The sequence below is a fragment of the Mesoplodon mirus genome, assembly GCF_964341445.2.
Source record: "Mesoplodon mirus genome assembly, chromosome: 18".
Lineage (NCBI taxonomy): Eukaryota > Metazoa > Chordata > Mammalia > Artiodactyla > Ziphiidae > Mesoplodon > Mesoplodon mirus.
Window position 1 is genome coordinate 63,189,239 of NC_138994.1, and position 27,888 is coordinate 63,217,126.

General features: G+C 55.4%; 2 protein-coding genes across 3 annotated transcripts in view; both read left to right on the top strand.

Annotated features, from left to right (window-relative positions):
* Nucleotides 1-4,828, top strand: part of RNF43 (ring finger protein 43) — a gene marked incomplete at its 5' end in the record, with an annotated part of 59,617 nt that extends 54,789 nt beyond the window's left edge. Inside the window, 2 exons of the mRNA XM_082604250.1 lie at nucleotides 177-1,532; nucleotides 3,932-4,828. Coding sequence (XP_082460376.1) covers nucleotides 177-1,532; nucleotides 3,932-3,975 — 1,400 coding nt within the window. The 3' untranslated portion in view covers nucleotides 3,976-4,828. The remainder of the gene's footprint in view (nucleotides 1-176; nucleotides 1,533-3,931) is intronic.
* Nucleotides 4,829-6,919: 2,091 nt separating this feature from the next.
* SUPT4H1 (SPT4 homolog, DSIF elongation factor subunit) lies at nucleotides 6,920-13,686 on the top strand. 2 transcript variants are annotated; one of them, XM_082604134.1, is made up of 5 exons: nucleotides 6,920-7,029; nucleotides 7,603-7,709; nucleotides 11,463-11,518; nucleotides 12,030-12,083; nucleotides 12,526-13,686. In XM_082604134.1, the coding sequence occupies exons 1-5, from the start codon at nucleotides 6,961-6,963 to the stop codon at nucleotides 12,591-12,593; spliced, it is 354 nt and encodes a 117-aa protein (XP_082460260.1). In that variant the 5' UTR covers nucleotides 6,920-6,960; the 3' UTR covers nucleotides 12,594-13,686. The 2 variants fall into 2 exon arrangements, with proteins under 2 accessions (XP_082460260.1, XP_082460259.1); XM_082604133.1 differs by lacking the exon at nucleotides 12,526-13,686 and having other exon boundaries at nucleotides 12,030-12,511.
* The last annotated feature ends 14,202 nt before the right edge of the window (nucleotides 13,687-27,888 follow it).

Sequence of the window (27,888 nt, forward strand, 5' to 3'; positions counted from 1 at the left end):
AGGGAGCAAGGGCATCCCCGGGCACAGGCAGGTTAGGAGCATCCTTGGTCATCCAAACTCTGATGGAGCTTGCGGGCGATACAGGCTCAATAAGTACGCTACAGCCACGCTTTTCTGAATGTACCCTCCTTCCGTTTGTGGAGTCAAACACTTGTGCTCTTGGTTCTCTCTTCCAGAGGGAGATTCGCTTTCTCAGTCCCTGGGACCGTCTAGATCTTACCAAGAACCAGGCCGAAGACTCCACCTCATTCGCCAGCATCCTGGCCATGCCCACTACCACCTGCCTGCTGCCTACCTGTCGGGCCCTTCCCGGAGTGCAGCGGCTCGGCCCACACGGCCTGGTCCCTTCCTACCATCCCAGGAGCCAGGCGTGGGCCCTCGGCACCACCGCCTCCCCAGAGGCGCACATCCCCGGGCTCCAGGTGAACCGCAGCGCCTGGCCGTGGCCCAGAGCCCCTCCGCGCAGGGCTGGGGGCTGAGCCACCTGCGGGGCACTTTGCAGCACCCTGCCACCTGCCCCATGCCCCCACGCCGGGCCAGGCCTCACGACAGCAGCGGGTCTGGAGAAAGCTACTGCACAGAACGCAGTGGCTACCTGGCAGACGGGCCAGCCAGCGACTCCAGTTCAGGGCCCTGTCACGGCTCTTCGAGTGACTCAGTGGTCAACTGCACAGACGTCAGCCTGCAGGGCATCCACGGCAGCAGTTCCACCTTCCGAAGCTCCCTGAGCAGTGACTTTGACCCCCTGGTATACTGCAGCCCTGAGGGGGAGCGCCGGCGGGAGGAGGCTCAGCCCAGCATGACCTCTCGGCCCCGTTCTTTGGACTCAGTGGTGCCCACAGGGGAAACCCAGGTTTCCAGCCACGTCCACTACCACCGCCACCGGCACCACCACTACAAAAAGCGTTTCCAGTGGCACGGCAGGAAGTCTGGCCCAGAAACTGGAGTCCCGCAGTCCAGGCCTGCCATTCCTCGGACACAACTCCGGCCAGAGCTGCCTTCACCCGATCCGCAAGCAGCCAGATCCAACCCAGCAGCCCCGTCAGGACAGCTCCCCAGCCCACAACGGCCCAGGGCGCTCACCGAGCCAGCCCCTGGGCCAGCGGATGCCTCCAGCCCCAGCCCTGGTCCCAGCAGCCTCTTCCACTTGCAGAAATCCAGCCTCCCTGTCCGACACACACAGAGGAAACGGCGGGGGAGTGCCTCAGAGCCCTCCCCAGCCTCTCGACCCCAGGACTTGGCCGCACACCGAGCGTGCCAGAATTTTCCCCATTATGGCCCCAGCTTGGCATACCCTTGGTCCCCAGAGGCCCACCCATTGATCTTCGGACCTCCGGGCCTGGACAGGAGGCTGCTACCAGAAACCCCAGGCCCTACTTACCCAAGTTCACAGCCGGTGTGGTTGTGTCTGACTACACGCCAGCCCCTAGGACCATACCCATCTGGGGAGGGGCCTTCCGAATGGAGTTCTGACACCCCAGAGGGTAGGCCATGCCCTTACCCACACTGCCAGGTGCTGCCAGCCCAGCCTGGTGAGTTTTCAGGGGAAATGGGTCTGGCAGGGACAGGAGACTAGAGCTGGCTATGGCAGAACGGGTGAAGTCATCCAAAGGGTTGATGGAAGCTGAGAAGGTTCCAGCAGGGGTGACATTCAAAATAGCGGACAGCTGGCATAGCGTAGGATGCTGGCTCTGCCAGGTGTTAACCCTTTAGTTGCCAGATCCTAGGGAGGTCTCAGGTGAGGTACCAGTGTGGCTGAGACGGCAGACTGCTGGGGGCGGCAGCTCCATCATGAGTGTTTCCATACTTTAGAAATCGGTACAGCTGAGCACATATAGCTCAGTATTAGCTGTAAATACAAAGAAGGCCAAGAACCGTTCCCTGCTCTGGAGGAGAGCAGTGGACAAATAGTTACTGAAAACCATAATCCCAGGCCATATGAGATCTTCTAGGAGAAATAACTACAGATAACCATATTTCTGGGCTATATGAGAAGAGCTATGTGAATGATGCAAAAAAAAAAAAAAAAAAGGAGAGAGATCACAGGTGGTTCATAGCAGCCCTGTGGTTTTCTCCTTTCCCCTGGGTAAAAGAACTACTAGGGCTTTCCCTTCTATGCATCTTTGTTAAAAAGACTGACTTCATTTTCTTGGGGACTCAGTGCATCCCTATTACTGTATTGCAGCCAATGGTGATAATGTAAATCCTTGACTTTAACTGGGTCTTTATTTGCTCAAATCCTCCTCTTCCTCTTCCGGATCCCCCAACCCCTACTCTTCCCCATCTTTTCCCATTGTGTGCATGACACAGCTCTTTGCCTACAGCCATCACTAGGAGGACCCCTCTGCCCTCAAAGGTCCTGAAATATAAGACTTTGGGGTCTAGGAATCCTACAGGCGGGACCTGAGAGCTGCTACCATCCATCCATTCATTTCTTCCTTCCATTTTTCTTTCTGCGTTGTATGCTTGCTGTGTGCTAGGTTCCAGGCTCTGAGGACATGGAACTTGTCAGCCAGGAGCCCGAGTCTGTGGAGAGATAGGCATGCAAGCCGTCATGGTATAGAACACAGTTGCTCCCATAGGGCCCTGTAATGCGGGTTGGCCATGTGCTTGGTGGTTCCTTTCGAATCCGGTCATGTGTATACTTTCAGTGCTGCCACTGCCAGACCACTACCTCCCCTCTCTCTCTCAAACTCGTAACTGGTTTCAGTGCCTCCCTTTCCCCTGCTCTTCAGATCTAATCCACGCCAGGTTCTGTTAACCATGTCTCCGCTAGCTTTACCGTATTCTCCTCCAGTACTGCTGGCCCCTGTCCATGGCTTAGGTGCAGCCTAAAGATCGGGGCGGGAGCCCCCTGGCTCCTCCTCCCTTCCCTCTCACAGGGCCGTGAAGGCGGGCCCTGCACAGCAGTGTCGTGTCCCGTAAGGCCACGCAACACTGATCCTGCTCACCTACCCTCCATTCTGCTGCCGGGGTCATCCTCCTCAAACAAACTCTCTAGAAATCTTCACATGTTCTGTTTTGTTCAGAGCAAAGAAAAACCCCACCTGGCTTGGCCTTCAAGGCCCTCGTACCAGCCAGTCCCCATCTTCCTTCCCAGCCTTATTCTCCACTCTTCCTCTTCCCTTCCCCTGCTCCAAGCTTTAGCCAAACTAGGTAAACACTTCCTGCAGTTTCTACAGCCCAGAATATTCTGTTGCCTTCCTGTTCCCATAAATCTAATTCTTCCCTATTCCTGCAGGACCAGCTCATTTATCCCCACTTTCAGGAAGCCCTTCTTTTTTTTTTTTTTGTGGTACGCGGGCCTGTCACCGGAGCATAGGCTCCGGACGCGCAGGCTCAGCGGCCATGGCTCACGGGCCCAGCCGCTCCGCAGCATGTGGGATCTTCCCAGACCGGGGCACAAACCCGCGTCCCCTGCATCGGCAGGCGGACTCTCAACCACTGCACCACCAGGGAAGCCCAGGAAGCCCTTCTTGATGCTCCATTTGGACATGATCTTTCTCCTTCCGTGATTCATCTCTTATGACCCCAGTCCTGCCCCCATTGGCATAATTGCCACTTACGTGCACACCTTTTCTCCTACAAGGTTGTCAGGTCCCTGCTTAGTCTTTTTGGTCTTCTGTTTGGCACATGGTAGCAAGCCAGATCCACAAGTGCTTAATAAATATTTACTGGGCGAATGAACGAATAGTAAGTATTGGTAACACACTGGTTGCTACCTACGTATCTCTTTCTCTAGATTCGGTTTTCTCTCCCCGGTGTCCCAACGGGGGCCCCTCTCAGCTTTCAATCTGATCACCCTTCTGGACCCATTCCCTGCTCCTGCCTCTCTCTAGTTCCCTCCCAGCCATACTCTCTTGCCGGTGGAACAAGCAGAAGACTGGCCTGACCCTCAGTGACCTCTTTCCTCCTCTCTCTCTAAATGCAGGCTCAGAAGAGGAGCTCGAGGAGCTGTGTGAACAGGCCGTGTGAGATGTTCAGGCCGAGCTCCAACCAAGGGTGCTCGCCAGATGACTCAGGGCCCTACCTGGCACAGAGTCCTGCTCCTGAGAAAAGAAAGGACCTCAGAAAACACCCCTCTGCTTTGCCATACCTCCTGGAACCACTGGCAGAGGAGTGTGATGGTGGGCGGCAGGAGGTGTTGTCTCCCACTCCCAGCTCCAGACCTTGTCTGCGGAAGCATCTGCAGGGCAGCAAGTCTGTGTCCAGCCAGGCAACCAGCTACCACTTGTGTGGGTTGGCTCCCCTGCAGGCTGGGACTTTTTGAGAGCAGGAAGCTAGGTATAGGTAGATAGCTATTATAAAGGTGGTGCTCCTTCCCCAGGCCCAGCAGGTCTCCCTCATTCCAAGCCTCATGTTCATACCAGCAAACGGGTCCAGCTGAATGCATGACCCTTCTCACCTCCTTCCTTGGGAAGAGTCCTGCACACTGGCTTTGGCTCCTCCTTGGTAAGGCTGCTGCATCAGCGGCAACCCTGGTTCTTATCATTTTCCTTCTTTGCAAAAAGATCAGGAGCATAGGTGAGCCCTGAGCCCTAAGAAGGGGGGCTTTGCAGTTTCACCAGGCAGGGCCTCCCCTGGTGCACAAGGGAGGATGTTTTCCCCTCCTTGTCCGTACTTGTCAGATCCACTATATTAAGTCAGAGGGGAAGTCAGGGTGTGCAGTTCTGTCCCTGATGTGGTACAGCACCTCGAAGAAACTGGGTCGAAGCCTCGGATCGTCAAACTCCCTTGTCACTCCAGCAGCCTCAGTTCCCCTGGGGGTAGGGGTGAGGGTAGTGGGAAGGGAATAGCTCTTCCTTGGGGACCTCCTATCTCAAAGTCCCAAAGTAGGCGGGAAGAAGAGGATTTCTGCTGGACTTTATTTAGGAAGAGGGAGGAAGGAAGGAAGGTAGAAAAGACAAAATTACAGCTGAACAAGGAAGTTTTCTCTGGGCGTTTTCTCTCAGACCAGGGATAGGGAACCGGAGAACAAAGGAGAGGTAATATGGGGCCCTTGGGATTAGATGGCCCAGAGGCCCGGCTTCCCAGTATAAGCCATGCAGGCCAGAGACACACAGGAAGGAGTGGAGTTGGAGCAGGAAGCCTGGCCTGGGCAGCTGGTATCGAGTGGGCAAGGGCTGAGGGGCCTCCTCAGGGTGCCATGCACCCCAGGGCACTTGGACCATTGCTGGCCCCTCAGGCATTATCCCATTTGGAATGTGAATGTGGGAGCAAAGTGGGCACAGGACCCCACCTGGGAACCTTCTTCCCTCTACGTCAGTGGGGAACTAGCACCTAGGCACCCACGTGGGTATTTATATCTGAACAGACAGAAAGACGCTTGAATCAGGCACTATGTTGAGAAATGTATTTATTTGCTAATATATTTATCCATAAATTCCATCTGGTCTCATCGTTTTCTTCTGTCATGACTGTCACTCAGGGTAACAACTCTGTCTTCTACGTGGGCAAAGATCAATTATCCCTGATATCAGAGGCTAGGCTCTGATTTATGCAAGGACAGAGCAGAGTGCTGGGCTTGGCTTGTAAGCCCCTAAAAGCGTGGTTTACTGAGGCCAGGGGGAGGGAAGGTATGACTGGATTCTCGTTGTGGTTCAGTGCGTTATCCGTAGTATTACTGTACTGTTCACTTCACACTCTAGAACGCTTCGGTGACTTTCTTTGTGACCCTGGGCAAATACTCAGATATATCTGAGTATACTCACATACCCTGGTGCCTTTTCCCACCCGTGAGATGGGCCCACTTCACGGAGTTGTTGGAGAGCTCCGTGAGACAAGAGAGTGAACTGTGTCCCAAGGTAGAAAGTATGCAGTGATAGAGAACGTCCTAACCCCAGTCACAGAGCCCATCTGAGCAGGACACGGGACGGGCACCAGCGGCAGACCGGTCTTGAAGCAGCTGTTTCCATTTAGGAGGCCTGGTTGGGAAGACAGAGCAGCAGGGCCTGAAACTATTTATATCCCAAGCTCCAGTTCAGATAAACACAAGCGACTGTCCGCTGCCTACACACGGGACTATTGTGAGGATGCGCAGAGCTGGTGCTGCTGGAGGTATGAAGAATTGCACAGGGCCTGGAGAGCCTTCGCTCTCCTCCTCACAAAGCACATCTTCCCTTTCTGTTTCTCCAGGAGAGGTATGTTAGAGGCGGTCGTTGTCTGGTGCGCAGTTCTGAACCAGCGAGAAAGGCATTTAGCATCCCAGAGGGTGAAATTTAAAAAAACAAAAAAGGACACAATCTCCTACAGATGATCTGAAGTAAAGGAAGTGTGTCTAAATGCTAAAAGCTGCACAAGGCGTAAATTATCAGCTGGAACGTGGAAACGTGCATAAAGAGCTTTTAGAAATAATTAAATATGCATTTTTTCGGCCGTCTGCTCACCGGCCAGCGTTCCTGTGGACGCAAATGGAAACCCAATCACGCTCCCTCCCTGTTAGGAATGGGGGGGCGGCCCCTGGATTTCTTCTCGTCTCTGCGGAGATAATCCACAGGGAGGCAGTGGACTCGCTGGCTCTGCGCTTTTAAGACGGGAAGACAAAAAAGAATCTCCGCTGTCATCCAGGATCCTCCAGGGGACCGGAGGCCCGGGGCCAGCGGCCTAGATCAAACGGTCCGCGCGCCGGGATTCCGCCCGGGTCGCGACGCGCGCGCAGGCGCCAACCGCGCCGCACCTCCCCCACGGGCCCCGCCCACAGGCCCAACGGCCGCCCGGCCTCGCCCTCGCGCCGGCCCAGGTGGCGGGGGTGCGCGCCGGCACAGGTGACTCCCGGCCGGCCCCGCCTCCTGGCGGGAGAAACCATTTCCTAAGGCGGGTGGAGGGGCGGGGCCGGCGGCCTCCCAAGCCGGAAGAGGAAGTCTGGGGCACCGGAAGTGCGGGCATTCTGGGTAATTTGCTGTTTACTTCCTGCGAGAGGAGGTTGTGGCTCCTTCCTTCGTTGTTCTTCCGTGGGAGAAGATGGCCCTGGAGACGGTGCCGAAAGACCTGCGGCATCTGCGGGCTTGTTTGCTGTGTTCGCTGGTCAAGGTGTCTGTGGGGAACCTGGTTGTACGGGCGATGGGGGACCAAGCTGGGGGAAAGTGGGTGGAACAGGGCTACAGGAACAGTGAAGAGAGAAGTCAGGTCCAGGACCCACGGGGTGGCAGGGGGACGTGGGAAGCAGCAGGAGGCCATCGTTTAAGTCGGTAGGAACGCAGGCAAATCTCGCAGCCGTGGGCATGGGCGTTCTCACATGCCTTCGCAACTTCAGCTCTCAGCACAGGCCTGACCCTTTACAGACGTTCAGTGAACTTCTGTTATAGCCGAAGGACATTAGGAATTGGAGGAGGGTGGGGATCTGCAGCTGAGGGAGTAGTCGGAGAAGGTGCCTGACCCCACGGAGATTTAGGGGAAGGAATAGGAAAAACGCAGTTGGGAACAAGAGAAGAAGGATTGTGAGAGTGGAACTTAGGAAAGGGGCTGTAGGGATGGTGGGTGGGGGACCTGATGAGACGGAACCAACATAGGGAGCCTTGTACTTGACCAGGTAAAAGTATGGGGAAAGCTGTTTTTTCTCTTCGCCTTGTTCATGCTCACCTCTCTCCTTTTTTCCCCTCCCAGACTATAGACCAGTTTGAATATGATGGCTGTGACAATTGTGATGCATACCTTCAGATGAAGGGTAACCGAGAGATGGTATATGACTGCACCAGCTCTTCCTTTGATGGGTAAGCCCTTTAGATTGCTGCATTCCTTCTTTTACATTACCCGTATCCCACCAAGTAAATGTGGACAGACTCTTGAGACCCTAATCCTAGTTGGTCTCAAAGTTATTTTGAGACACACTAGTCCTGTGCTGTCCAGTACAGTAGCCACTAGCCATGTGTGGCAGGGAGTACCTGAAACGTGGCTAGTCCAAGGTCAGATATGCTTTACCTGTAATGTGTACAGTGGATTTCAAAGACTCAGCACAAGGAAAAAGAATGTAAAATATCTTGATCTTTCTTGTTTTAATCACATGCCAGAATAATAATACTTTGAATATGTTGGGTTAAATGAAATATATTATTGAAGTTAATTTCACCTCTTGTCTTTACTCCTTTAACATGGCTACAGAAAATTTTTAAAATGACTTGCGTGGCTTTCATTATATTTCCACTGGACAGGTCTTCACTAGACTATTAGCTTATTGCTGATAGGGACTGTTTATGTCATGCACCATGACCTGGCATAGGGCCTGGAGGGTGGCGGATACTTAATACACATTTGTTGAATGTATGAAGATCCTTTTTGAAAATGAAGGGTAAATTTTGGCCCCAAAGCTGATGCTTTTAGATATCTCTAAGAGGCCCTAAGAGAAAAGTTTTCCCTTGGTGAGATTGCCCAGTGGCGGGAAGGGGAATGAGAGAAGTGTGAGTGGCTAGGTCTCAATTTTCCTTCCCCAAGGGAGGAGCCAGAGGGCAGTATTCTTTGGGGGTTAAGTTTCTTTTGGTTTCTAGGCCAATTAAGGGTCTACATGCAAACTGGGCCCAAACCAGTGCATGCTAAAGTTCCTTCAAGGTGGGCCAACTTCATTCCTCCTTTGTTTGCCTTTAAGGAAGAGTAAAGGGTTGAGCAAAACAGATGTTGTCGTGGAACCTTTACTTCGTACATATGTACACGTGCATGTGCACGCTCAGATACTCCGGTTCTTCATTCGTTAGCGCTGTTACCATCCAGTGCTAACAAATGAATGGGCTCCCATCTGTGGCTGCTGTGAGAGGTGGCAAGAGTTACACAATGAGATACTTACAAGTGAGAGAGACGCAGTGTAAAGTTTTGCATGTTAGGGTTTTGTTTTTCTTTGTTTAAAATCTGGTAAAATATATATAAATTTTTTTTGCCATTTTTAAGTGTAGAATTCATTCAACGGCATTAAATATATTCATATTTTTGTGCAACTATTACCACCTTCTATCTCCAGAACTTTTTTTTTTTTTTTTTTGCCACACGGCATGTGGGATCTTAGTTCCCCAACTAGGGATCAAACTCGCGCCCCCTGCATTGGAAGTGTGGAGTGTTAACCACTGGACCGCCAGGGGAGTCCCTCCAGAACTTTTTTCATCTTCTCATTTCCTCCTCCCCGCAGCCCCTGGCAACCACCATTTTACTTTCCCTGTGAATTTGATTAGTCTAGGTACTTCCTGTAAGTGGAATCTTACAATATTTGTCCTTTTGTGATTGGTTCATTTCACGTAGCATAATGTCTTCAAGGTTTATCCGTATTGTAGCATGTGTCAGAATTTCCTTTTTAAGCTTAATAATATCCCATTTTATGTATATACCAAATTTTATATATCTGTGCATCTGTTGATGGACACGTGGATTGCTTCTACCTTTTGGCTGTTAGGAATAATGCTACCATGAACATGGCTTTACAAATACCTGTTCAGGTCACTGCTTTCACTTCTTTCGGGTATATATGCAGAAGTGGAGTTGCTGGATTATTCTATGTTTAACATTTTGAGGAACTGCGATACTGTTTTCTATAGCAGCAGCATTTCACATTCCCACCAGCAGAGTACAAGGGTTCCAGTTTCGCCACATCCTTGTCAGCACTTGTTACTTTCTGTTTTTTGTTTTGTTTTTGATAATAGCTGCTCTGTTGGGTGTGAAGTGCTATCTTATGGTTTTGATTTGCATTTCCTTAATGATTAGTGATGTTGAGCATCTTTTCATGTGCTTATTGGCCATTTGTATATCTTCTTTGGAAAAAAGTCTCTTCAAATATAATTCAGTTATAAAAACTTGGAAATAACTACAGCTTCTAAGCAAGAAGTCTCTGAGGACTCCCATCTTTGGGCCACGGTTCTGGGTTTTACATTAAGTGACAACTCTGATATTGTCAGTGTCTTACTAAAGGATTGTCGAGAGAGTTCTGAAGCATGCTATGTTCAATTAAAAAACAAAAGGTTATGACCATTTATCAGAGTCTGGGCATAATAGCTGCACGTGTCCAGGTTAAGCTGTCATTGTTTTCGAGTTCCTTAAGAGTTGAGTTGATGATGAGAACTGAGCAAGTAGAGTTTTTTGCCCATTTTTGAATGAGGTTTTTGGTTTTTTGTTGTTGAGTTGTAGGAGTTATTTATGTATTCTGGTGCGTATTAGGATTCGAAGAGTGAGGATATCAAAGGCTAAAGGAGATCAGAGGAGGGCTTGATGAACTCAGCCCGAAGTGGAGGAGATAGCATATGAGCCAGGCTCTTAATTAAGGGAAGACGTACAGGATTTTTGAGGAGGTTGAGATGAGAGAAAAGTAGAAAAAGCATTCTAAACAAAGGGACTGACCCGAGCAAAGGCATGGGGTGGGAAAACCAGGGTATGTTTGCAGAATGGTGGGAATTCTGTTCAGGTTAAATCATAAGGTTGGATAACAGACACTGTAAGGCTGGAAGGATAGATTGTGAAGGACAGAGGAGAATATACTTTTGGTCAGAAGAACAGCCTGCATACGTGCCTACCCCAGCCTGGTCTGCCGGGCCAGGGCAAGTATTACCCTACCTGCCACCCCTGGAGGTGGGGTCAGTTCCACTCTAAGCATATAGCTGAGAATGTAGGATTTGGATGGGGAGGGAGGCTTCCCAAATAAGAGTCCAGGATTGCTACCAAGAGAAGGGGGAATGGATACTGAGGAGGCAGTCAACAAATACCAGTGCCTGGTACAGATCTGTCACAGGAGACGATCAGTAAGTATTTGATCGAATGGGGGAATGACAAAAGTGACCTCTGTAGCTTCTGAAAGCACCTGAAGCTTACCTGTCCTGCTCGGAAGCAGGCTTCTGGCCCTTGCGTAGCCTCTGTTGCCTGTGCTCTGGGATTAGAGCTACCCTGAGATGAGAAGAATGATTAGGATAATAAAGGAGAGCTCATGTTTACAACCTTCTCGTTTCATCTTACTGATGAAATTCTGAGGGAGGTCTCCATACGTGTGTCAGGCTGTACAGCTCATTAAAGGCGGAGCTTGCTTAAGTCTAACTTGTTTCTAGTAAGAGGACCCATTGTTTTGACTCACCCTCCCCTTTGCACCAGGCTCCAGGCCTCAGTGGTTGTGTTGGTTGTAATCAGTAATGCCATCTACCTCAAAAGCTGTCCCATTTCCCAGGGAATCGGTAGGCCAAGGATGCTTTTGAGCATGGCGAGATAGTCTTTGGGGGTTGATGACTGACCTGTGACTGGTGGGCCAGGGACATAAGTGCAAAGGACCTTTGTCAGTACTAGCTCTGAGTCAGTCCCTTCCCAGCACTAGAACTTAAGTTTCCCCTGCTTTCTGGTAGAAACTCAATACTTGGCTTTTTCCTAGGTTTCCTCTCCCAGAACTTTTGTGCTGGCTGGGAACAGAGTAAAGGGGCAGGGTGGGGGGGCGGGGCGGGCAGTTCCCTTGGTCTCTCTGTTCTCTAGTAGAGGCAACTCAGGCTGACTGTCTATTTCTTTCCCCTTTCTAGAATCATTGCGATGATGAGTCCAGAGGACAGCTGGGTCTCCAAGTGGCAGCGAGTCAGTAAGTGTCTCTCTTTCTCTTTATCCTGGCCTGGTTGTGTTGTCAGGGCCAGGGTGTGTGTGGGGGAGTCTTCAATCCGTGGGTAGGTGGCCCCAGAGTGAGAACGATGAGGTTGGAGGAAAGCCAAGGAAAGTGTCCTGTGTCCTGTCATTTAACACTTAGAGCCAAAAGAAGTGATTGCTCTTCTCTGGGAGTTGGCGGCATTTCTTTCATTTTTAGCTTAAGCTTCCATTTGGTCTTTAGTTGTAATTCACTCTCTTTTTTTTTTTTTCCCTGCGGTACACGGGCCCCCCATTGATGTGGCCTCTCCCGCCGCAGAGCACAGGCTCCGGACGTGCAGGCTCAGCGGCCATGGCTCACGGGCCCAGCCGCTACGCGGCATGCGGGATCTTCCTGGATCAGGGCACGAACCTGTGTCCCCTGCATTGGCAGGCGGACCCCCAACCACTGTGCCACCTGGGAAGCCCTGTAACTCACTCTTAAACTGCAGTCTCTTTTTCTTCTCTTTCAGGTAACTTTAAGCCAGGTGTATATGCAGTGTCAGTCACTGGTCGCCTGCCCCAAGGTAATAATAATCATAGTAACGGCCAACGTTCATTTACTGTGCCAAGCTCTATGGAAGTTTCTTATGTGAATTAATGCCAGTCCTCACAACTCTATGAGGGAAAGCAAATCTCAGAGAGGCTAAATAACTTGTCCAAGGTCACCCAGCTAGTAAGTAACGAGCCAGAATTTGGGGACCCGGGCATCCTGGCTCCAGAACCCTTGCTTTTGACGACTACAATGTGTCTCTCTTTTTCTTCTCATTCTTACCAAGTCATTGCCAAGCACTTGCCTGGATCTTCAAGGGTGACAAGCCGACCACGCAGTTCGGTTGATGAGCCGTCCAGGAACTCCAGTTTGCTTAGAGCACGCCACCCCTTCCCCTCACCAAGTGGTCCCCGAGGGACCTTTCTTATCTTCTGGAGTCTTCTTCCCTCACAGAGCTGTTTCTTTTCCTGCTGCAGGAATCGTGCGGGAGCTGAAGAGTCGAGGCGTGGCCTACAAGTCCAGAGACACAGCCATCAAGACCTAGCGAGATGCACGGCCGCCAGCGTCTTTGCTCCTTGTCTCTGCCTCTGCTTATTTTTTGTCGTGAAACTAAATGGGCAGAACTTCAAATACGTGCAGCCCTCCGAGTCTGAGGTTCAGCAGACTGTTGAAAGAGCAGCACACTGTGTCCCTGGGCCATTTTACCTTCTCTGGGCTGCTGTGGGGTGGGAGTGGTTTGGGTTGGGGGATTAGCGGAGACTGACTTCAGTGGGGAGTAGGATGCGGGCCTTCCTACGCACAGCCCGGGGCTGCGCCCTTGCGCACGGGCAGGACTCTGGGTCAGATGCCAGCAAACACGAACCCCTAGGAATGCTCTTAAGCCCCGAACAGATGCCTTGCCTCCCTCTTCCTTTGTCTTAACTGGGTACAGTGAGAACTCGTCGCCCAGGAGGCATCTTCCCAGAGCAGCAGAGGCCCTTCTGCTCTTCGTCATCTGTCTCTGAGCCTCCAGGATTGTAGCCTTTCTAGTGAGCTTCCCTGGGTCTCGGAGGTCTGCTGTCCTGAGTCTCGGCAACCCCGTCAGCCTGGTCGTCCTGGTGTCTGGTGGTCGCAGCCTTCTGCCCGCTAGACCTGGCACAGCAGGTGTCCCTTGAAGAAATCCTGAGGCTTCCTCGTATTACTTGCCCTTGACCCTGTTTAAAACCTTTTTTCCCTTCTTTGTTTTCTTCTTTTTTCTGTTCTTCCTATACCTTAGGCCCACCAGTGACGCCCGTGACCCCCCTTCCCCTACTTTCCTGCGTTCCCCTAACTGGAGACCCTCAGGTTGCTGCTGGGTCTTGGTCTGGCTAGTTCGTGCCTCTCCTCCTCTCTCTGGCCTAGTAAGAGGGCCTTGAGTGATGTCACGGTATTGGCCAAGGTGAGTTATTTGTTTTGGAATTAGTTACCATAAATTCTCATTTACTTAAATTTCCACAGAAAATCCTGTTAAGTGTCCTTATTTTTATTTCCCTAAGTTTCTTGTTCCCCATCTGCAAAACGAAAGTGATTACATCCTCTTTACCTCAGGATTTTTGTGATTCTAAAAATAAAGCAATGTGAAAATTCTGTAACTTAAGTTTTATAAAAGGCAAAACTCATTTGCTCTCCTTTATTCGTCATTCTTCAGTGTATGCAGCCTGTACACGATCCACCAGAATAGTGGGGCAAGTGCCTGGAACGGGCGCGCGGGCAGAGCTCGGACTCGGGCAGGGGCGCCTGCGCCGGGGCTTGGCGTCTTAGCCGCCTGGTGTTGCTAGTGAGCCAGTGTCTCCTGTTACCTGTGACCTGGACCGTGTGCGAAGGAGGGAGAGATGCTGCTGCTCCGGTGACCCTCCCAGGCCCAGGGGAGGGAGCTGGGACTGGCCCAGGCGCTCATGTCACCACTCCCGGGTCCTGTCGAACCAGAACCGGTCTCTGATGCCTTCAAGCTCAATCCCAACTGAGCTTTTCCAGGACTTCCCCAGCCCAGCACGCTGAGCTCCAGGGGCGGCGGTGCCTGTCGTTCAGTTTCAACCTGAAAGAAGCCTTGGGAAACAGCCCCACCAGGCTAGAGTTTACGTCCCGGAGGGAAGACGTGGGTGTTAGCAAGAGTGCCGGGGCCACGCAGCCGACACCCAACTTTCACTGGCTTTCTCAGAAAGTCCCTTGGAAATCCCCAGCCGCCGTCCCGCGTGTCTGACCCGGACGTGGCTGCTCGGCGAGAATGGAAACAGTTGCGGGGGGCGGGGCGGGGGCAAGAGGAGCTGCGCGCAGATAACCACACTCCCGCCGCCGCGGCCCCACACCCGGCGGCGCCCCAACTGTCAGCCTCGCCGGAAGCGAGAGAGAGACGGGCGCGGGCGGCCGTGGGGGAGGGCGGCCGGCCGCAGTGCCCGGATCTCAGTCTCCGTGCGCCCCGCCGCTCCTGCGGGGGGCTGCGTCTGACTCGGCTCTCGTGCTTTCTCTCGGTGGTCCAGACGGGCGCCGAGGTGCCGGAGTCCTGTCCTCCGTTGGGAACCCAAAGAAGCTGAAGCACGGGCCGGTGGCTCACTCCCCGCGAGTGGGCAGTGCTGCGGGCGAGGGGAGGTTTCGGGCGCCGGCATCCCCGTGCGTGAGGGCTGCGCCCCGCCTGGGAGCCCGTCCCGTCGAAGTCTCAGCCCCATTCTGACCGCTGAGGTCCCACATCTGCCCGAAGCTCTCAGTCTCCTGCTTAGTAGCCTGGCTTCTCTCCTTGAGCAAGGCAAGCCTCCTCCCCAGTTCAACAAGGACGGACTCAAGTCAGAAACAGTGGTGGCCCGGCTGCCTTCCCCTTGCCTGCCTGCTCCTCATCCTTCACCGTGGGGTCAGGGTCTCCCCCAAATGGAGGGGCTAACCGGCAGTGCGTGCAGCCTCCAGCCCAAAGCAGGGGTTGGTAGCTGATGGAACAAGGGTCCGAACATTCTGGTCTTGGAGGGAGCGATTTTCCCAAGAGTAATGGGACGGGCTGGCGAGGGCCTAACCTTCAGGTTTAGGGACTGAGGTCTCACTCCTCTGGCATGGCCGTTACCTTCATAGTGCCAGCCTGTCTATAACCTGCTATTAATTCTCGAGTCCCCTCCCTGACACCTGGGGTGTGTGTGTGTGTGTGTGTGTAAAGGCGACAGGTAGTAAATGTTTAAGAACAGACTAATAACATCTCAGTCTGTCTGGAAGTCTGGTTCATGTTTGGTATCCGTAAAGCCTTTCATTTAAATAGCATTTTACGAGTCGACAAGGGGGCTTTCACATCCATTATCTTATTTGATCCCCCAAAACCCCTGTGCCAAAGTTAACATCCTTAGGTAATGATGCACAGGCTGAGGCTCAAAGAGTTAAAGTGACTTGGTCATGATCAAGTAGTGGAGGCTTAGCTCAAGAAATGTCTGGTTTAGGGCTGCGTTCTCACGTAGTTCTCCCCAGACGCAGCAGCTTTGCTCCCTTCATTTTTTCCACAGAACCAGCAAGCTGCATGTGCCTGCACGCTGAGCTGCCCTAACCCCCCTACCCCCACCACCTACAATCGCTAGGTCTTCAAGTCCAAAACTAGCCAGAGAGGGGGGAGACAGTATGGGGAAATGGCCAGAGAGGAGATACTCGGGATTTACTCAAGGATCCCTGTGCAGAGCATGGGGAAACTGGTCCAGTCCTCCAGTTCCTGCCTGGCTGCATCTTCTGTTCCATTCCATCAGCTCTCGGGTATCTGCTGGCCTGTGCCAGGTCTCTCCAACCTCTCCCGCTATTTTCTACTCACCACCTTCCTCCACCTGCAGCCCAGTTATGGCCCCTTCACGCTCCCCTGGAACTAGGGGCAGTGTCCCTGCCTCTCAGCCCTGCTGCTTCCACCACCCACTAGCCCTGACTTTTCTAAGTCACTTTACTTCTCTAAAAGAAGCTTCCTCTTCAAAAAAATGCAGTTGACAAAACTCTGGTGTTAGTTGACAGGATAGTGGTTCCTTGTGAAAGGTGGGGTGGAGCAGGTCATGAGGGGCCCCTGGTTATGGTCTGCTTTTGATCTGGATGCTAGTTACATAGGTCGATTCATTTTCTGGAGATTTACTGAGTTATACACTCATGATTTGTTCCCTTTTCTGTTTGTCCATTATACCTGAAATTAAAAGTTCGCTTAAAAATGCAGTTGGCAGCTCTTGTCTTAGGATAGTTTTGAGAATCAAATACAGTCATTTAGGTAAAAGCAATTTGAGAGCTGTAAACTACTAAGTCTACCTAAGGGATTGTCATTCCAAGTTGTCCCCCTCTAGATAAGTTCTAGCTAAGAACGTCATCACTCTAGCCTTCTTGGGCAATAGATGTTCAAATGTATCTATCCGCAAATATATCAAAACTGAAACATTTTTCTTCAAGCACCGTGGCTTTTTATCTTAATCTCTGTCTCTTTCTGTTCTTTCATTTTTATGACCTAAGTTTTGTTTATTTTTTTAATATATAGTTCCTTTCTATTTGGCTATGAGATTGTGAATGTGATTTAACCTCTACTTGGCTTAAAGTCATTGCTATAAAACCTCCATTTTTGTATCATGTGGTGGAATGGTTCTGGGACTAATTATTTCTCTACCTCTCAGATTCATGTCAGCCTGTCAGCTGTCACTTCTGCTGCTCATGTGTGGCTGTCCCCCCTCCAGTCTTGTCTGAACCAGGAGATTAGCTGGTAAAAACTGCTGTTGCGTGAGCCAGTAAGTCTTGGACTGAGGAAGAAAGCACATGGCTGTCTGCCTGCGCCTTGGGGCTCAGAGGCCTTCACCATTGGGAGGGGGAGGTCTGGAGTGTCGGGGTGGACGAAAGAGTGGAGGCAGACCCTGCAGAGAATTCCAGGGCTGGGGGATTCAGGGCTTAGGCCAGCCCCTCACTTGACGAGTGAGAAAACTGAGCCCCAGAGTCAAGGGTCAGCCTGCTCTCAAGAGGGGGTCACTGCTACTTTGTATGTTCTCCACTGCCTGGCTCAGCACCTTTTGCCTACAGATGCTTGTGTTTCTCTCACTTTTAGACCCAGGAAGCAGGAACTGAGTGCAGAGAAAACTCTGCCCTGGGCTGCTGGTTCCTAGATGCCAGATCCTCTGAGAATATGATAGAAAACGTCTCCCCTCTAGACCTCGGCATTCCTAGTCTCAACACTCGCCCTGAAGTGGAGGGCAGGCATTATGGGGTCACGGACAGAGGACTTGAGGCCCAGGGGTCCGTCCCACAGCAGAGGGAGGCTTGTGCCTCTTAGAAGTCAGGGAGCCGGAAGGCCCCGTTTCGAGACCCTGTGCTGCTTCTTGCCTGTGCTCTCTCCTTCCTCCACACTGAGTCTTGTGCTCCAGAGAAAACTTGGGCGAAGATAAGGAACAGCTTCAGACGCCAGGGTGGGGAGACCCCAGCTTCCATCCAAAATGGAGCCCTCCTTCTCTCTTCCCCAAACCCGGCAACTGCCACCCTTTCAACCCCTCCCCCAAGCCCGGAAAATACCTGGAAGGAAGTGAGCGCTCTGGGCCACTAGCCGGAAGAGGGGGTTTAACTGTCACCTGGTCCCTGGGGGCTTGAGTGGCAGAGGGCAGAGGGGAAAATGCAAATCCAGGCACGGAGAGGAAGAGGGTGGCAGCCAAGGCCCAGCAGGCGCTGGGGAGGCCTGAGGCAAGGGAGTGATCACAGGCCCTGGGAGAAGCCAGCAGCTGTCCCCCCCCACCCCCGCCCCGTGCAGGCAGCTGCCGTCGGGGCACTGGCACTTTCTCTGGGCAGCCGAGTAGACTCACTTCCTCAGCCCTGCACCTCCGGGGAGCAGGGAGATGGGGCGGGGTCTGGAGCTCCGTGGAGCCAGGCGGGAAGATGAGGAGATGGGGGAGGTCGAGGTGGGCGCTTTGCGTCACATTTCTGTGACTGAGTCTGAGGAAAGCGTGTCTGTTGCTTTTGCAGCAGGAGGGACTAAGCTTAGACTGGAAGGACCCCTCTGGCCTCCGCACCACTCCTCCCCCTACCAGAGGCCAGAACTGGGAACCACGTGGTGTCCCTGCAAAGGGGGCTTTCACAGCCCCTGGGAGGCAAGAGTAGAGTGAGAAGCAGCCCTTGGGCTGGTGCTTCCACAAGAATAATTTGTTATATCAGTATGACAGCTACCAGGTTCAAAAACTGGCCCCTCCATTACTGCATTTGATTCTCAGTGCCATTCTGTGGGGCATTATTTCCCTTTCACAGATGAGAAAACTGAGTTTCAGTTACATCATTTGCCCAAGGTCAGCGGCCAGGCAAGTCTGGACTGGTGTTTCGGCCCAGCCGTCCCTTACGGCGTCCCTTCGGTTCCGCTGTGGCAGCTGGGGATCCAGGGCCCATAACTGGGGCAGGGGTGAGGGCTAGTTCTTCCTTTTTCCCCCTTGACCCCCACCTGCAGGTGGGGCTCTTGGGGGTCGGGTCTGCCATGTGCAGCGCTAAGGTCTTTGGGGATGAAGGCCTCAGCAACTCCTCGTGCTCACTCACCCTTGGACCCTTCCTGGAGGACCTGGGCTTCTGGCCCCGTCCCCTCTCCCGTTTTGCCCCCGGACTCTCACCAGCACCAACCCCCCCCAGCCGCAGCCCCAGGACGCAGCTGCCCACGCCCCATTGGCCAGCCCGGGAGCATTTGCCCTTATTTGGCCAGGCCGCTCCAGGCCGCCTCCACCCCCAGCCCAGCCCAGGCAGGCTTGTCTCTCTCACTTCGTCTTTTTGAGGTTTGACTATGGGGCCCTGGCGGGCGTCGCTTCAAACGCACTTTCTGGTTGAGTCACTTTTTAACGGCTCCAGTGCTGGGAGTTGCTGCGGCTGCTGCTGCACAAGTGGCCCCCAGCCTTCGTGGCCCCAGCCCTCGTGGTCCCCTGCCTTTGTGGTCCCCCAGCTTTCGTGGCCCCAGCCCTCGTGGCCCCCAGCCTTTGTGGTCCCCAGCTTTCGTGGCCCCCAGCCTTCGTGGCCCCAGCCTTCGTGGCCACCTCCCCCACCTGACTGCCTTAATGGGCTCCGAGGGAAGGAGCTGGTGTGGCTCTTCACTGCTGGGTTCTGCAGACCACTTGGTTACCCATTTAGACCCCTCTGCTGCCCCCACCCACAAGCCTGGGGCCTGGGAAGTCTGCCCCGAGCTCCTCCCGCTGCTTTTTCCAACCCCCTTCTCCAACTGGGCTTGTGAGCAGACAAGGCTGCATCTCCACTGTCTGTTGAGTATCCACAATGAGGTCTGCCAGGCCTGGTCCTCTGGGGGACTTTGGACTGAGTCCCGTAGGGAAACAGAAATGGGTTGCAGGCTGTTGGCTGATTTTCAGGAGGGTGAAACTTAACCTCACTGAGTTTCCGTTTCCTCGTCTCTGAGATGGGGACACCATCGTTTACATCACTGGGTCAGCATGATGATCGAATGAGGTTCCGTCAAGTCCTCTAGACGCCCTGGCTTCTGTCCTTCCCCACCCCACCCCACCCCACCCCAGCTCCGCGTGTAGAACGTGGCGGTGAATAAAGAAACGGCTCACAGAGCAGTCCTCACGGTGCCCTCTGTTCTTTCCAGCCCTCACCTTCTGCTTTTCCAGCTGCCCCTGGGATGTGAGGACTGCTGTGGAAGGCGGGATGCAGCAGGATGCTGGCAGATAGACAAGAGGCGTCCCCCAGCCCTTTGTCCCTGTTCCCAGCCAAGATGAGGGGCAGATTCTACTCGAGATCTCTTCCCAGCCACCTGCCTTCTCTGAGCTATGGGAGGTCTGCCCTTGAGCCCGCTGGGGAAATCCATGGGAAGGTCTTGGAACATAGGCCTCGCTGCTTCCTCCTCCAAGGTCCTTGGGGCCCCTTGCTCTTGGGGACTTCCTGACTACAAACAGGTCCTTTGGTCAACCTCCTCTTCAGTTTTATGGATGAAGTAAGGGCTGGGGGCTGGGGAAGCAGATCCCCAGTTACACTGTAAATAGCCGAAGGGCGGGGACTGGACGCCTGGTCTCCCACCTCCTAGTTTCGCCCTCTGTTTCATGGTCCTGATGTTGGGGGTAGGTAGTTAGGCTGATGAGAGATCATAGTGGGTTCCAGGCAGGGATGACCTGACCTGGCCCCACTCTTGGGACACACACACACACACACAGAGTTTATTTGTAGCAGTTAAAACTGGAGCAGGTGCAGCTCTGCAACTTAAACCAGGCAAATTTGTACCTTTGTGTGGAAGGAGCCAAGAGGGGGTTTTCTCTCATTTCCTTCCTGTGTCCCTAGGAGATCCCAGTGGAGGACGCCTCTGGTTTCATGGCCACGCCCCCAGCAGTGGTCGCGGTGTTCTTCTTCCTCATGCTCACACCCCCTTTCCTGCCCAGCCCACCCTGCCTCTTTCTAGCTGCTGTGGACAAAGCCCTGAACCTGGCCCTGACCTGCTGTGTGACCTCAGGCTGCCTGATGCCTCTCTCTGGTCTTGCAGCTTAGCTTCCCGACTCAGGTCAGTTTGCTGCCTGATCTTGCTGCTTAAAAGGCCTTGGACACTGTGATCCAGAGAGCTGAGCCAGAGCCCGTCCCAGGGCAGAGCTGGCCTCCCAGGGTGCACTGCAGCCGCCTCTTGCCGGGGTAGCACAGGAGAGCCTGAGGTTCAACTTGGAGCGTGTCTGGGCAGTGCAGGCAGGGCTGGGGGCAGAGCATGCCCACCCTCCTTGTCTGGAGGCCTCTCAGCACTCCTGGGGCCCACCCCACAGCCAGCCCCAGGCTCCGGGATGAGGCAGGGGCCTTCCTCGGTGCCAACATGACCTCTGCCGGGGACACGGGCTGTCTTAGGTTCTTGAGGCGCTTCCGTTTCTCAGCACCTGCTTCCCTCGGTGGCCCCCCCTCCCAGGGAGGGAGGCCAAAGGTCCTAACGTTTGGGGCTCTCGACTCGCATTGTCCTTAGCCCCGTTGTGCAGGGCTGGGGGCTCAACGTCCCTCCTTTGTGGCCAGGCCCGTCCCCCAGCCTTGCTCGCTGCAGGGCGGGCACTTCCTGTTTGTGCGCGGTGGGCCCTGCGGCTTCTCTCTTGTTGTCTCCACACCCCGCAGGTTATCTGGGCTGCCATCTTCGCCTGCCTGCCGAGTATGGGCCCCAGGCCTGTGCAGCTGGAGGGGAGGCTTCGTTTTCTTCTCCACCTTCCTGTGCAGACGAGACCCCCGCCTTTCTCCCACCCTCTGGGCCTGCTCTCCCTTGCAGGTGTTAGGCCTTCAAAAGACCATTTGCTCCCCGTTTCTCCTCCTTGCCCGGTCAGCTTCTGCCCTCTTTATCTCCTCTCCTTCCAAACCCTCTTCCATCCGTACTCCAGGAAGCCCCCTCTGATGGGCCCCTGTGACTCTGAGGCCGCCACTGCAGCATCTGTTAGTCTAGCCCCATAGGCCCCTCAACCCCACCCAGGACTACTATGCTCTTATTGCTGCAGTTCTGTGAGCTGTCAGTACGCGTGGAGGCGTAGGCACGTGTTCTGCATCACCTGTCTGATTCAGGGCTCGCTCAAGTAAGAACCCCCGTCCCCATTAGGCCTGAAGCCTTGCACCTGCTTTAGGTACGCGCTGCCTGCTCACACCAACCGACGAAGCTCCCGTGCCCTGCACGTGTATCTGTGTCTTGCCTATCAGACTGGGGGGCCCTGAAGACAGGGCTGTGCCCTTTTCTCCTCAGGTTCACCTTTACCTGCCCACAGCCCCAGCTTGGCACACAAAGGTGGCTGTCCCCAAGGTCAGTGAGGTGGGGTGGGGCTGGGGATTAGGAGCCCGGAGCCCTCCGGGAGGCCAAGCCCAGGCCCAGCAGTCTCAGGCCCCTGCTCTGGTCCCGCTTTGTTTCTGATGCCAACTGCCCCACCGCTACTCCTTCTTAGCGCGGCCCCTACCCCTCCTCCCCTTTGGCTATCTCTGAGCAGGTACGAGGAGCGCCAGAACTGGAAAGGACCACGGAGGACACGTTCTAGCAGAGTCCAAGTGAGCCCAGGCTGCCCACTGAGTGCCTGGCTGAGCCCAGACCTGCCACCAAGGGGCAGAGTTTGAAGAATAGACTTGAACTCCTCTCTCCTCCACAGAGAGGCCTCCTGTCTCAGGCACCTCCTCGCTCAGTGACTGGCCATCATCAAGGTTTAGTTTCTCTCATCCTGGGCACCTCTGGAAGCAGGAGTGGGAGCCGTGTCTCTCCCAGAGGCGCCTGTGTTCCGAATCCACGCCCACCTCCCCCCAGTCACCTCCCAAGCTCGGGCCTCAGATTCCCAAGTGAGCCTTCCTGGGCATTTCCGGGGAAGAGGCAGGGGTGTCCAGGAGTTTGCAGCGGGCCTCCCCCAAAGCGCATCTGTAGGCCTGAGCTGGGACGTCACCCCCAGTGTGTGTGTGTGGTTCTGGGCCTGCTGTGCCTCTCTAGAATGGGGACTGTGGGTCCTCTGGGCTCCTCAAGCTGTGTGTGTGTGTGTGTGTGTATGCGTATCTGTGTGTATGTATGTGTGTCTGTGTGTACGCACGTGTGTGTGTATGGGCATGCCCGCACACAGGCATCCACTGCTCGTCCCTCAGGTTCCTGTTGCTCAGTCACTCAGGCCACACCTATGGGTCATGCAGCCCCGAGCAGGGCTTCTAGTCCAGGGCTCCTGTTCCCCTCACCTGGTGGTTCTTACTGTCTCTGTGTCCTTATCTCAGACCTTGCCCCTCCCCCGTCCTTGATTTTGTTTCTGGTGTCCCTGTTCTCTTGGTTTGAGGCCCACCAGGGCTGGGGGAGAACTCCAGGGTATGGAGGCCCTGACCCGCCCCCCTCCCACCCACCCCCGACCCCCGGTCCCCGCCCCAGTTCCACCCTTCCTCAGCCCCAGCGTCAGGGTGGAACGAGCGAAAGCCCCAGCCCTTGCAGAAACCGCCTGACCCTGGGAGCTCTGTGGATGGGGAGGCTGGGCCTTAATCTCTCTCCTGGGTGGGGGGGGGGGGCGTGGAATCAGTGTCGGTCTTGGCCTAGGGCACTGAGGAAAAACAGAGGAAATGCAGCCTCTGATGTCACGCGGGAGCAGGCCTCATGGACGGCCCCACCCTGCTCAGGACAGGAGAGAGGCCCGCTTGGGGCTGGGGACTGCTGAGGGACAAGTGTGTCTCTCGGAAGGAAGCTCAGGTCTGACTTGACGCAGGTCACAAGCCGAGGGAGCCTGTGGCAGAGCTGGGCCCCCAAACCAGGCCCCCTGGCTCCCAGCCTGTGACTCTTGTTTGCTGGGACAAAACACGTCTGCGGTGATGACTCTAGGGGTGCTTTAGACAGAAGGTCGGGGTGGGGAGGGCGGGCAAGATGCTCGCGGAGGAGGGGCCCTGAAGGGTGAGGGTCCAGGAGCCCAGGTTACTGCACGGCTTTGATGTCCTCCTCCTCTTATCGCCTAGGGCAGCCACTTCCCCTGCACCCAGGGTCTGGAGCAGTGGTCTGTTAAAGGAGCACGGTCCCATTTCCGGCCAGCTCGCCTTCCTCACCACTGGCTCTCCAGACCCTGCAGGCGGAGGACCCTGTTCCCCGTTCTCTGTCCCATTTAGGGGCCGGGAGATGGATAACGATTTTCCAGGTTGAGGGCTGCTGGCCGTGAAGGAAGGGGTGCAGGGCGGTTTCCTCCCTGCTGCTTGCCCCCGGGTGCCAGTCCTCGTCTGGGCCTCTGGATCTGAGAGGTCCCACAGTCTCTGTGGGCCTGACACGGAATGGGGGACCCAGAGGAGATGCCCGTGGCCTTCTGGGAAGGAGCCACTGGGTGATTCTCGTCCACTCCTCGCCGCTTCCCCGCCTCCTTACCCCTGGCTCAATCCATCCGTCTTGACTCCAGAGCCAAGCCCACCGAGGGGCTTGGAGAGCCTTGGGGAAAATGTGTGACCCGGACCCAGTTCACCCCAGCCCCCAACCCAGTCCCACACCCTGTGGGGCCCCGGGATGGGCAGCTTCCTGCCTTCCCCATGGGGAAAGCGGGGGCGGCATGCAGGTGGGCGGGCCCCGTGCCCACATCCGGTAGCTGCTTAGAACCCCTCCTCGGAGCCTCCTTCCCTCCAGTCCTCCAAGCCCCATGGCGCCCAGACCCTGCCCGAGACCCTAGATCTCACCACTGCTCTGCCCTGCCCTACGGGCCCTGAGGGAAACATGGACACCGAGTCTGGGGCCTACAGGCTCACCGGGCCCAAGCGTGACCCCCCGACTGTGCTGAGAGTTCAGGCCTGGTCTCCTGCGGGTGGTGCCGGGCGGAGGGGTGGCTTTGCGGGGTGCTGAGGACAACTGACTGCCTGGAGGGTACAGTGATGTGCTGGCCCAGAGCCCGTCAAACACCTGCACCTCTGTGGCCTCTCTGGGCAGCACATTTAGAGGAGCCACGGCCCGGTCTGAATGCCACTGCTGTCCCGAAGGGAAGGGAGTCTTCTGGGCTGGGGTCAGCGGGGTAGGGCTCGGAGAGAGGGTTCTCTTCTTGTGCTGGAATTCAAGCCTCTGTCTTGGGTCCTCTCTGAAGGGCCTGGCAGGGAGCCCTGACCTCCTGGGGTCACCCCTGTGGCTGTCCCAGACTCCTAACCTATCCCCGGAGCTGGTGCCATGGGGGGAGGGCAGGCCTGGGGTCCCGGAAGCCACCTGCCCAGGGTGTGTGCGATGTCTCTTCAGCCCCCCTCCCGCCAATTCCCAGCCTCGGCTCTGGTTTCCTGTCGGTCTGTCCTCCCCAGGGAGGGGAGGGGCGGCTCATCGGCCCCGCGGTGTGGAGGCGGGCTCCAGGACCGTTGGGCGCCCTGAGATCTGACCCACGTGGCCTCGGGGTTATAAGCCCTGCCCGCCCTGAAGGGGACCCCACTTGGGAGCCTGAGGCACAGGGCTCGCTCCCTTCAGCCCGGCAGCGTCAGGTAAGGATCCGGACCGTCACTTCGGCCCCAGCCGGGGCTCCTTGACTCTGGGCCTCAAGGGCCGATGAGGGGCCGGGGCCGCAGGCCCTGGGCGGAGACCTGCTCGGCAGGGGCTTCGGAAGCTGGGTGCCAAGGCGTACGAGCAGGGCTCTAGGCCAAGGGGTGCAGGCGCCCTCGCCTCCATGGCTTCCGTGGTGGGCCAGGCCCTCGGGATGCCGGGCCTTGACTTCCCTCTAGACAAGGAGGGTGCAAGGGCTCCTGGCCCCCGGTGAAGAAAGAGGGCTCCCAAGGTTTCCAGGCACAAGGGCCGGAGAGTAGGGTGGGCATGGCAGAGGGCGGCCAGAGGCTGACCAGTGGGACTCGCTGTCAGTGAGCGGCGCTAAGCGCCCCGCTCCCCTCCGCGTGGTCTCCATCTCTGTCAGGAGAGCCTTGGGCTCCTGGCTGGGGAGCCCCCGGGGTGGCGGGTGAGGGAGCCCGGCCCTGGGCTGCGGAGGAGGCTGCGGCCCCAGGCCCGGGGTCCGACTCGGGAGCGCAGGGAGGGTATGGCTGGAGGGGGTCGCCCAGGGGCTCAGAACTGGGCGCTAGGGTGAGGCCTCCAGAAGAGCCGTGGTCTCCACCTGGTCGTCCCCGTGAGTGGGGGGGTGGGGTGGAGCCCGGGGTGGGGGGGGGAGGGGAGGGAAGAGGGAACCGAAGAGGAAGTTGGGGGGGGAGGGAGACGAGGCCGGGGCTGGCGCCATGCTGAGTCACCGCCCACAGGGCCCAGGGCGGGCCCTCGGGGCCACGGGCCGGCGCCGGGGTCTCAGGGAGCCCCGGGGAGGGCTGGGGGCCCTCGAAGCAGGCGTCCGGAGGAGGAGCGGGCGGCCTGAGGAGCACCTGCCGACGGACAGACAGACAGCGCAGTCACCCATAAAGTAGAAAGCACTACTAACGGCAATGGAGGGTGTAGTGTTTCCTACTTTATGGATGAGTGTCCTGTGGGCTTCGGGGACCGCGCCGCCGCCGCCGCCGCCGCCGAATGCCTCCGCGCTCGGGACCGCGTGCCGCAGGTGAGCCCCTCAGGAGCCCTCCCCACCCCGCCCAGACCCCTGAAAGGTCGCCACTGCCCCCTGGCCTGCCCCTCCTGGGTCCGGCCAACCCGGGAACCGCCGCGTCAGCCCCTCGGCTGCCCCGAGGGCCGGCAGGGTGGACGCCCGGACCTGATGCAGCTGCGGAGAGGCCCCAGCGCAGGCCCAGCCACCAGAGGACAGATGCCAGGATGAGGAAGAGGCGGGAAGGCGGGGGAGATGGAGGGGAGGGGGGGGCGCGCCCGGGACCCCAACACTAATAAAGAGTGGACTCTGCTGTTGTGTCTGAGACTCTGTTGAATGGGCTCAGCAGGCACGTGGATGCGGCGGGCACACAGAAGGGCTGGGGGGGACCACTCTCTCTCCTGAGAGAAATGGGTTTGCCTCTGCCTGTGAGACCAGAAGAGGGCTCTGGGCCTGGTCGGGCCTCACCCCGAGGAGGGAGGGCATGCCTGGGCCGAGGACCTCCCTGCAAACTGAGGGAAGTGGGCAGGACTTCAAGGGGCACGGCTGCGAGGGGCCCCCCCGCCTTTTAGCCTAGCTCTGGCTCCGCCCTGACCTCCCCCTGCTTTTCACACCCCCATACTGAAGGCTGCCTACCTCTAAGTTCTAATCTTAGAAAGTCTAGGGGGTCCTGTTTATTTATTTATTTATTTATTATTTTTTTATTTATGGCTGCATTGGGTCTCCGTTGCTGCATGCAGACTCTCTCTAGCTGCGGCGAGCGGGGGCTACTCTTCACTGTGGTGCGCAGGCTTCGCATTGCGGTGGCTTCTCTTGTTGCGGAGCACGGGCTCCAGGCACGGGGCCTTCAGTAGTTGTGGCACGTGGGCTCGGTAGTTGTGCCTTGTGGGCTCTAGAGTGCAGGCTCAGTAGTTATGGCGCACGGGCCCGGTTGCTCCACGGCATGTGGGATATTCCCGGACCAGGGCTCGAACCCGTGTCCCCTGCATTGGCAGGCGGACTCCCAACCACTGTGCCACCAGGGAAGTCCTGTTTGTTTTTTTTTTTTAAACATCTTTCCTGGAGTGTAATTGCTTTACAACGGTGTGTTAGTTTCTGCTGTATAACAAAGTGAATCAGCTATACATATACATACATCCCCACATCTCCTCCCTCCTGTCTCCTGTCCACCCTCCCTATCCCTAGGGGGTCCTGTTAGTATACAAATTGGGCGCAAACTCACCGTGGCTCGTACAAAAAGCATCGTATATGTAGACAAGGGCACAGATGCTAATACGCAAAGCATACACCAGCACATGAGTGCATTTACACAGAGGGCCCCATACACATAAGCTATCAACACATGTACAGGGAATTCCCTGGCGGTCCGTTGGTTAGGACTCTGCGCTTTCACTGCCGGGGGCCCGGGCTCGATCCCCAGTCGGAGAACTAAGATCCCACAGGCTGCGTGGTGCGGCCAAGAGAAGACACACACACACACACACACACATTTACAGTGGTATATATACATGTGACATGGCCGGCATGTCACACAATGACACCCAGGATATACCCACACTCAGGACACATACATCTTCAGTAGTACACACACATGCAGTGATATAAACACATATGATGTGTGTCACAGATAAAAGAGCATACGACTACACACGGTGACATTCACATAATAAACACATTGGTTCTGTACACATATGCATATAGTGACACGTTCATACACGGTAAATATACGATAGAGACATGGTTATATATACCTAGATGTATAGATATCAGTAAAACCATGTCACTTATGTCATTACATATTCTCATGACTGTATGAGAGTGTGCCATTATGTATCGTGTAATGTCATCCATATACATTTATCATGACATACGCGTTGTAATTTTTACACTCACACAATCATAGCCTCACATATACATCCCAGCGCATGACACTGTGGCAAGGAGATATATACACAATGGCACAAACACAGA